This window comes from Trachymyrmex cornetzi, unplaced genomic scaffold (genome assembly GCF_001594075.2).
Source record: "Trachymyrmex cornetzi isolate Tcor2-1 unplaced genomic scaffold, Tcor1.1 scaffold153, whole genome shotgun sequence".
Classification (NCBI taxonomy): Eukaryota; Metazoa; Arthropoda; class Insecta; order Hymenoptera; family Formicidae; genus Trachymyrmex; species Trachymyrmex cornetzi.
This window is the reverse complement of record NW_017296124.1, coordinates 74625-84682: the sequence shown is the minus strand read 5'-3', so window position 1 is coordinate 84682 and position 10058 is coordinate 74625. Positions and strand designations below refer to the sequence as shown.

The 10058-nt window shown below is 33.6% G+C and overlaps 2 protein-coding genes across 2 annotated transcripts; one reads left to right on the top strand and one right to left on the bottom strand.

Annotated features, from left to right (window-relative positions):
• Window positions 1-71: 71 nt before the first annotated feature.
• Ak3 (Adenylate kinase 3) lies at window positions 72-4469 on the bottom strand. The gene is made up of 4 exons (XM_018502999.1): window positions 3915-4469; window positions 2284-2403; window positions 2004-2176; window positions 72-1558 (listed from the first exon to the last, which is right to left on the bottom strand). Exons 1-4 carry the CDS (start codon window positions 4084-4086, stop codon window positions 1352-1354), a joined length of 672 nt encoding a protein of 223 aa, XP_018358501.1. The 5' UTR covers window positions 4087-4469; the 3' UTR covers window positions 72-1351.
• A 1056-nt stretch (window positions 4470-5525) lies between these two features.
• On the top strand, window positions 5526-9447 carry LOC108758173 (uncharacterized). Its single transcript, XM_018502981.1, has 4 exons — window positions 5526-5546; window positions 5999-6113; window positions 6209-6357; window positions 9382-9447. The coding sequence occupies exons 1-4, from the start codon at window positions 5526-5528 to the stop codon at window positions 9445-9447; spliced, it is 351 nt and encodes a 116-aa protein (XP_018358483.1).
• The last annotated feature ends 611 nt before the right edge of the window (window positions 9448-10058 follow it).

Below are 10058 nucleotides of genomic sequence, written 5' to 3'. Positions count from 1 at the left end.
ATAGTGTATGTCTAAATATTTATTTAGAAAAAATTTGATATCTGTACCTATTTATAGATACAAAAATAAAAAATGATATCCAAGAATATCTATGTAAAAAAGCAGTTTTTGAAATGTAAAAAAACTATAACCTTGAACGAATCTTTCTTGTTATTCTTACGAGCTAAATTACTTCGTCTTTAACGATATTTTCAAGGGGACAGCAGAAACATTTACAATAGAGTAGAATAAATTTTAGAAAATAGATTTAGAGTGAAGCATTTATTTCGCGCTTCAAGATTATTCGAGCATTTTAAAGAAGCAAGATAACGCTTAATAACGTACAAGGTGCTTGATCGAATGACAAATAAATCTAGAATATTCTCTCTAAAGTGTAAGGTAGATTTAAAAATAGAAAAACAAGAGTAAAGTGAAAAACAGGATTATTAAAGAATTTAGATGTACACTTTTTTAGATGCCTCACACTGTATATGTATGCATGCGTGTATATGCATATGTATATGCGTATATTGTACTTATACTGTTGAATATGTACACAATATATTGAACATTGTTATATATATATATATCTCTTACAACTGTAACGCTATACGCTCGAAATAAAATAAGAACAAGTGTGTGATAATTACGCCATCCCAGAAATGTATCATCGATTATTCGAACGATCATTCCTACTTTGTAATTTGTACTATATTTTGGACTTTAGCCGAATAGCTGTAGCAACCAACAGCTCGTCATGCAAGTGCTAAGTTGCGGAAACAAGAAATAACTCGTCCTCAGTTCAGTGTCTTTAGTTACCATGAAATCTCGTTGTATCACATAAGCATTCCGCATCGAGAACATCTACGAAAGCCTATTATTGTCGACACGACATCACGCGTATTTACAACCTAATTACATTCACGCTTGTGTGCGTTCCTGCGTGCGTAAGAGAGCTCCGCGCGAATTGCGCTGTAGTACACATTCTCTCTATTGTCACAAGATAAGGAAACAATTGTTCGAGAGCGCATATTTCCATTTGTTACTCGAAATCGCGTGAGATGAGCAAATTACAGGTCTCAAATAGGTCTGAATAGACTTGTTCGTTCTCGTACTTAAATAATAAATACGAGGATATTTTTAAACGCACGTTATCTAATTTAACGAGATGTGTAAATATTTAATACAATTTAATTCTTAGGCAGATAAGTTGTAAGAATTAGATGCAGATTTAATGTCCAAAAATTTGTTTCTTTTAGAGATATATTTCGAAGAAAAAAATTTCCGAACAGATCTAGATATTTGAAAATCAGAACCGTTTGCGCGATTATCCGACATTTAAAGTTACTTAAATATTCGATCTCTCTGAAACTCAACAGTATTGTGCCACGCAATTCCTGATCGCCGGCCACATTTCGTTGGTGGTGTTGCCGTGAAATTCCCTCAGTATTCCAATCTCGCGATAAAACTGCAAGACTGGCTCGGTTTTCGTCGCGTAATCCTGCAGTCTCTTCTGCACGACTTCTGGTTTGTCATCTTCTCTCTGACATAACGACTCACCCGTTACGTCGTCCTTGCCCTGCAAAACACGACAAAATTATTAATATTAAATTATTATTGTTATATAAATAACTATAATTAATGTCGAAATATTCAACTCTCGTTATAAGCGAAATATAGATATTAGCATTTTTTTTTAAATAGATCAAAATATTATATAACAAGTTCTATCGTGTTACAGCCTTGGCCGAAGGTATAAAGCGCAAATTGACGTAAACGTTCTGTAACAAAAAGTAAATTTAAAGTTTTATTGAAAAATATTTATTTTTATAATAATTTTAATGTTTTGTTAATTTTTCTTTGGATTTTATTGCCGTTTTTTTCCAAGAAAATGTCATAAATTGAAAGTGTTTTATACTTATGACCAAATAATCAATTGATTATAGTGCGAACTCAATTATACTCTCGGCTTGTTCCAGCTCTCTTTTTCAATGAAATAGATATACACTCGTTGCACTGATTACCGGCACTCGTGGATCATTGAAGCCGATGCTGTAAACCCTACCACTGGGCACATGAATCCATCTGCTCTTGACTCGGTCCAGTATGACGGTGGTGGGCACCACGAGATTCAGCACGAGATTGATTGGATGTAGCCTCTGCAATCGCTCCGCCTGCGTCAACGTCCTCGGAAATCCTGCCAAGATATTCGTTCGCGTTTAGAAACACAAACGACAGGTTCACGGCTTCAAGAGAACGATCTTGGCCTCGTGACGAGGTCAGAATAATTTCCCTTCCACTCACCGTCCAACAGCCAATTCCGATCCGCCATCGATTCGATCTCATTGCCGATAAGGGATATCATCGTGTCGTCTGGAACAAAGCTACCGCTGTCCATGTACTTCCTTACCTCCTTGCCTAGATCTGCGAATGAGACACATTTTCTAGTAAATATCAGCTAATAGTAATTATAACGTCAATGTTATAATTTCACATTCAATAATGTAACTGTTGCGTACAACATATGTAATGTTATATTTATATTGTTGAGTGTAAAATAACATTGATGTTGTGTTGCTGTTAATGTTTTTACTGGATTCTCTGAAGACACTTCATCAACGGGAGTAGTACTTTCTTTCAATGAATTATACTGTGTATAATAATCGCGAAAATTTGGTTATAATATTGAAAATATCACATTTGGGGGTGTTTTTAAAATTAACGATAAATCACAATCTTTTAAGCACTATTCAAGAATTACTTTATGTAATTCTAAGATTTGCACATATACAGCTGTAATCTAGCGCGATTGGCGATTACTTTTTAACCAGAGAAAAGCAGTCACCGATCGCTTTGCTCTAATTGATTGGAAAGTATATAATATACCTCAGAAAAAATAGTTTATATATTCATCTTTCAATCTTAATCACGTTCGATCAATTCCGTGTAAACTCCGATAACACGTACGTATGAATTGAAAACTATAATCTCGATAGAGTTTTTTTACTGTCCGTCTTTGATTACATTTTTCCTGTTTTATTAATGTTGATAGATTGTAATGCATTAAAAATATTAGTAATATAAATATATATTTTATATATAATTATATAAAATTATATAATTATATATAAAATATATATTTATATTACTAATATTTTTAATGCATTACAATCTATCAACATTAATAAAACAGGAAAAATGTAATCAAAGACGGACAGTAAAAAAACTCTATCGAGATTATAGTTTTCAATTCATACGTACGTGTTATCGGAGTTTACACGGAATTGATCGAACGTGATTAAGATTGAAAGATGTAGAATATTGACGGAATTAAAATTCTTTCGACAATGCGATAGTATTAAAGATAAGACTAAACGCGAGTAATATATCTTATCAAAATGGATAAGAACCAAGACATGTTTTCAAAATTAGCTAATTGATATTCGCTAATCGAACATCTTTTGAATTATATAACGATGCGAGAGTGATAATAACAAAGTTTCATATTTACGAAATCGATCAACTACGAACACATATTGAAATTAACGATAATATGGACAATAGAAACTAGGTTAACGATAAAATCACAATTAATGTAAAATAAAAAAAAATCAATTTCCCAAATGGAACAATAAGTCGCAATGACGCCAATCATAAATGATTGAAAAATTACTTTTAACATCATTTTAACGTCATGATGACTTTGTTGTTCTGCTTGGAAAATTTTACACAAATTCACTGTACATTATCTTATCACATATATCAATGATATAACGAAAAGTAAAGAGGAACTATTCAAAGCCTTACAAGGTAGAGCTTTTACCATGAAACAGTTGAAAGCAATATGACGTAAAGTTTACATCATATACAATTTGAAACATTCAGGGCAAAAGCCAACGCTGATAATACCAACGACGACAACGACGACGACGTACCAGTGCCGGCAGACACGTGGAAGCGCAACCTGTCGCCGCTGGAGATGTGCGCGACGCCGAACTGCTGGACGATTCTGGAGGAGACGGTGCCTTTGCCAGACGCCGGCGCGCCCAGGATGACGGCCCTGAGGGCCGTCGCGGCGGCAGCGTGACACGTGGTGATCGCCACCATGGGAGGTCGCGGTCTACGGGACTGGCGACTTCTCGCGATCGGCAGCGGCGGTGACAACGGCAACCGTCCGAATACCGCGGCGTTCTCGCATCGTCCGGGCCGAACTGACTCTACCCTCGATCCCTACTATTGCCTTCGCGCGGACTTTGATACGCTAGAGGCCTAGAGGCCACGGCACCCCGGTGAAGCGAAGCGCCGTGACGCACTGTGACATAACCGCGACGCGCCGTTTTGTAACGTTGCGTCACGTCGCGCAGACTCGAGCCAGGACAGAACGACGGATCACGATAGTGTAACGTCAGAGATGTTAGAATGACGTCGAAATAAATCGTGACCGACTGGAAATTAAGTGACTCGTAGTAATCATTTTGAAGCCATTTTGATGTCACGATGTTTCGTTCTGTTTGAGAGAATAATGACGGGAACGCGGAGAAATCGAACGACCCGCGTGCTTCTCCCCGTCAGTGAGTGAAATGAGCGAATGACGTCATGCCGCCATGTTAATGCCGCGGTTATTTGAATTGTAGATATTATTTTACTTATTTTTGTGTTTTTAATTGTATTTGTTTGGTATGTATGTATACATACAATGTCGACTGACGTCTGAGCTGTAGAAAGTGTTACATCGAAAAAACACGAAGAAAGGTTTCTGTCAAGAAATGAATGAAAAGCGGTCTATTTCGCATAATACGTGAAGATCGGCTTATTTCGGAACGCATACGAAGTACGGTAAACCCTTCTTCATGTTTTTCTCGATATAGCACCTTCTACAGTTATTCGATATACTGAATTAGATTTTATCTTTTGCCATAATAAAAATTATTTTTTCCCACAGGTTTCTTCCCATTTTAACATTAACGTTTTCTCTTTAAAATAACAAAAAAACGAACTAAATCTGAATTAATGAGAGTCAGCGCGAGCGGAGATGCGCAATAAGATTTTACGAATAAATTTGTCAATCCATACGAAGTATTGGTGTCATCTTTATTTTAAATCTTGAGAAATCTTGAATGTAAGAACAGAGAATTATTGTAATAGTTTAAAGTACAAGAGTTAAAGCGTCAAAAAGAAAATTTAAAATAACCAGTCAAAATTTGAAAGCGTCAACGTCGGCGGACTCAATAGCTGAGTGAGTGCTCGCTGTTATTGATGTTTTCTTTTAGATCATCCAATCAGCATTTTAGATCTGGAAGAATACATCAATAGCAACGAACGCTCACTCAACTGTTGAGTCCGTGAACGTAGCCAACGTTGACGCGTTCAAATTTTGACTGTTTATTTTAGTCCGCCGAACGCAGCCGTTACGAATTATAACGACACTATCGGTGGCAAGGAAACTGTATCCTCGCAAAAACGAAAAACGCCGAAAACCGTTGTTCTTACCGTGGTGAGAGATTTCTCTTCGCATTAGCTTCATCGGGAGAGCAAATTAGCGAATGATGGATCTTAATAAGGATCAGGTATACAGTAAAACATAAGGTTTATTCGCGCCGCACGCTCTAAAATGCTCCAATATGCTCCTGCTACAGTTCCTGCTTAATCTAATGAACGCATTGGAGTAAGTAGGAGCTATGACAGAAAAAAATTGGAGCATATTGGAGCATGCAACGCGACAAACCTATATTTTATATTTGTGTTAAAACCGATCTTTGTTAAAATTTTTGTGCTGCATTTTTAATATCCGAATGATGATATTTTAATATAATGTCTTACTTAAATATTTTATAGTTAGATTGATATTCAATTTTTTTCAAATATTAAAATAACAATTTATGAGTGAGTAAACAAATAACATATTATGACAAAAAAATAATATATTTTTTATAACTTAAATTTTAATATGAGAGAGAGAGAGAATAAATAAAATTAGTTAAAGTTAATTTAATATATTATTTAATATATTATTAATTAGGATCAGTCATCTCTATTGCCTGACAGGCCGATATCTTGGGCGGAATTAAACCGCCAAGTCACTAAAATGAACATGGAGCTAAAAATCAAATGCGAACAAGCGTCGAAGTTAGCTCGTGAGTGCTCTTCAAAAATTTTCAAAAATTCTGTTCGAAAAGATATAAGTAAGAATATCGATGTTCAAAATAAACAATACGACTACTTGTTGCAGTTAGATGCGCAAAGGAACAGCTGGAGCTTCTGAAGCTCTACAGCCCGAAATTGTTACAGGTAATAGAAGAGCTGAAGGACATTTCTGCATCCATGGATTCCAGCGATCGTCCGAATGACATTAATGATATCGAATTGCGCGATAATCAAGTATGCCGTAAAGAATATCGTTTTTGTATTAACTCAGTTCCTGTTAAAATTTTTGTGTTTAATTTTTATCATATCGAGTGATAATAATTTAATATAATGGATTGTGTTATTTGAATATTTTGTATTAAATTGATATTCAGTATTTCTTTTAATATAAAATAACATAATTTATAAGAGAGTAAGTAAACAAATAACATAAAAATAATGTATTATAAAACTTGAATTCTAAGTAAAATGAATAAAATGTGATAAGTTAATTTAATATATTATAAATATATAATTTAATACGTTTTACTGAAGAAATATGCTTCTACAATTTCCTTACAAATTGTGCCAGTGTAGTCGTATTTTTTCTGTTAATTTTTTGCATAATATTTGTGTTACTTCCTAATATTTATCTCGAAGTAAATTAACACAAAAATTTGAATGGACCGATGTTTGAGATATTATATTTAACAAATTTTCCAACTGTGTGCGTATGTGTAGTTTTGGCCAAAATTAGAACTTATATTTTTTACATTCGTCTATATTCCTTTGAACTTTATTATTATCTGTTGATTACCGAAATTATACATAAATTTATAAAAAATTTTTGAAACTCGCGCGAAGGACAATATATAGCAAACATCATAAATTAATTTGTAAGTTAAAATTTTTAATTAATAATGTGCTTAATATTTTTGGCCAAACTGTATATTATGAGTATATGTATACAAGATACATGTTGAGGCATTGAGCTGCAAAACAGACGCATTTATGTTGAAATGTATTTATTATATTTCGAATATACTGCCACATCGACTGACACGATATCGATGCGTATCGATATCCATATAACGCCGTGTAACGTAAATATTTGATATAGTAGACAGTAATAATAGATAATATAATATAACATATTATAGGACCGTATATATGATAACATAAACTATAGGAATCAAAGCCTTAAACGGTCTAGCTGGATCTTAATGCTTGTATGATTCTTATGCGAATTTATATACTACGTATGTAGTATCATGATGGTCCAATATCAGCCGATTAAGTTGCGGGACCAATAAAACGAGAAGAAGAAGAAGAAGTGCGTCCAATCAAATTCGCCATAGAAAATATGGGTGTAGATTTGGTACTATATGCGGAACCAATATATGTTCATAACTCCCATAACCCATCGTGTTGGTGTTGATATAAACATAATGTGAATTTATACATATAATACTATGATTCAAAATCCATGGTGTCGAATCCACACCCTGTTGGTATTTATGATACCAATATGGTGAAAAACACTTTCCAAAAAGAACAAGAAAATAAAAATAATACAAATTTGACATCATATTGTCCGAATTTATGCCATTCCTTGGTCATGATGAAAATCTCTTCAATATGACGTCAAATTGACATAATTTTGATTTTCTTGTCCTCCTTGGGAACCGGGCAGACCTCTAACAAGAGAATGATGCAATCAAAACCCAGCTAACACAAAGTTACATGTAACGTATCCGTTAGTTGTAATTTCCCATTCAACAATTTAACTATAATATAACACGTGCGTTATATTGCAGTTATATTGTTGAGTGGGAAATTACAACTAACGAGTACGTTACATGTAACTTTGTGTTTGCTGGGAATGGAAATGGCAAAGCGCTCCTTCATACACTGGGCGCCTGCGACTACGACGCGCATCCAGACGAATGAAGGGACTATGAATTGTGCAATGCAAATGCATAGTTGAAGCTGGCCACGTTTTTCAAAAATATAATCGAGGTAACGTAACACTCGAAACGAGATGAAACACACGTCCGATCCACTCGAGTGATCTCATGAGACTTTTATTGGACGCACTATTGCGCACTGGTGCATATTAAAGCCGTTGTATACTGATTTGTCCTGAACGTGAAATGCAAATATTTCGAATTATAAAGTATTTTTTTCTATACTATCTAAATATTCTAAAAAAATATGGGTATGGATTTATCATCATAAGTATTTTAAATATAATTCTCACCATGTTGGTATTAATATAAATACCAACGCAGGGTGTAGATTCAACACCATGGAGTTTGAATCATGGTACCACACATTTTACCTAACAGCACAATAAAATGTATTGAGTATTTCACTGCGCTTAATCGATTTCTGTGTTTATAATAAACACATATATTTACGTCAATTTGTGTACGATGGCTTTAATGTGTAACATACATCAGTGCGCATTGAATGCGTCCAATCAAATTCGCTGTTAGAGTGAGTAAAAAAAGCTTCTCGATTCGATTTTGCGTTCGATGCCGTCAGACGCATACTTGTATTTTATATCGTAATAAATATATATATATAGATACATTGACGTTTATTTTGCATACTATGTACTGAACTAATATCGATTTTGTTAATAGGGTAACGAAGACCTTCGCCCGAGTGAAGACGTATCGAAGAAATTTATGCTGTAACGTCAAGACAAGTTCAGAGATCGGAACAGTCTTTCGTGAAAATCCGATATTCATAGAAAAACTCGTCGAACTTAATATCAAAACTCATTGAATTTAAAATTGAACTAGAGAATTAACCAGAAAGTAACAATTAGATTATAAAAAGTGATTAAAAAGGAAGAGAGGAAATTGTAAAAGTTTTCATCAATTAATTAATCAGTAATTAAAATTACTTTTATATACTTTATTTATATTTATTTACATTACTTTCTCTAGTATAATTCTCTATAATTACTTAATATTCATTAATGAAATCACTTTCAACTTAAATATATCTTTTAATTCTAATTAACCTCTATATATCTTTTCTAAGCTATATAAATTATTTATAAAATGTTTAATTTATGTAATAAATAAAATAACTTTCTCTCTCTCTCTCTTTCTCTCTTTCCCTCAATCATTTTTTCTACGATATCTCAAACTTCATCTAAATACGCATTCCTGCTTACTTTATTACGACTTCCTTCAACTATTTATTTATGAAAATGACAGGCAATTTCTACATATTAGTGACATGTTGTTTTACTTGGGATTTCAGGTAGAACCCCAATTAATCAAACCCCAAGTAGAACAACAATTAATCATCAAAATGACATTGAAATGAATCCGAAACGATTAAAAATGACTTTTAATAGTTATTTTGAAATCATTTTGACAATACTTTAATATCATAATGACATGTTGTTCTGCTTGGGTCCTAAGTTATCACACCAAGTCAAGAGAAATTTAAAACGACTTTATTTTAACGTCATGAAAGTCAAAATAATGATATTTTGTTACAAATTTGACTGTTTATTAATGTTAAAAATGAAAATTAATTAACGTTTTGCTTTTTTTTGTTGACTTCTGTGTATTCTTTGGGACAGAGTCATCATAAAGTTACAATATCACAGGACGTCATCATGATGTCATCATTAGATACTTAAAAAAAACTTATGTTAATGACAACCATGATCATGATGATGTCTTCATAATATTATTATGAATTATCTGTTTTTTTTTTACTTGAGATGTCACAACTGGATGAGGAGCAAATCGCGGAATCAAAACGCAGAGACCAAATTGACTACGTGGACAGTGGGATTCTTAATTTCTCAACACGACCTAGGAAACAAAGCTAACTTAATTTAATAACCGGAATTTGACGGGACTGGATAATAACGTAATGAATTGCGGGGGAGCACGATATACCTGATTAATTTAATCTCTCATTCA

Bases quoted from the DNA above. Each gene is read 5' to 3' on its own strand.
- LOC108758173 (XM_018502981.1), top strand. From the start codon at position 5,526: ATGGATCTTAATAAGGATCAG. The intron at 5,547-5,998 runs GTATACAGTAAA...ATTATTAATTAG, and splicing joins TGGATCTTAATAAGGATCAG to GATCAGTCATCTCTATTGCC. The intron at 6,114-6,208 runs GTGAGTGCTCTT...TACTTGTTGCAG, and splicing joins ACAAGCGTCGAAGTTAGCTC to TTAGATGCGCAAAGGAACAG.
- Ak3 (XM_018502999.1), bottom strand. From the start codon at position 4,086: ATGGTGGCGATCACCACGTGTCACGCTGCCGCCGCGACGGCCCTCAGG. The intron at 2,177-2,283 runs GTGAGTGGAAGG...ATATCTTGGCAG, and splicing joins TCGGAATTGGCTGTTGGACG to GATTTCCGAGGACGTTGACG. The intron at 1,559-2,003 runs GTAATCAGTGCA...CGTGTTTTGCAG, and splicing joins TCAATGATCCACGAGTGCCG to GGCAAGGACGACGTAACGGG.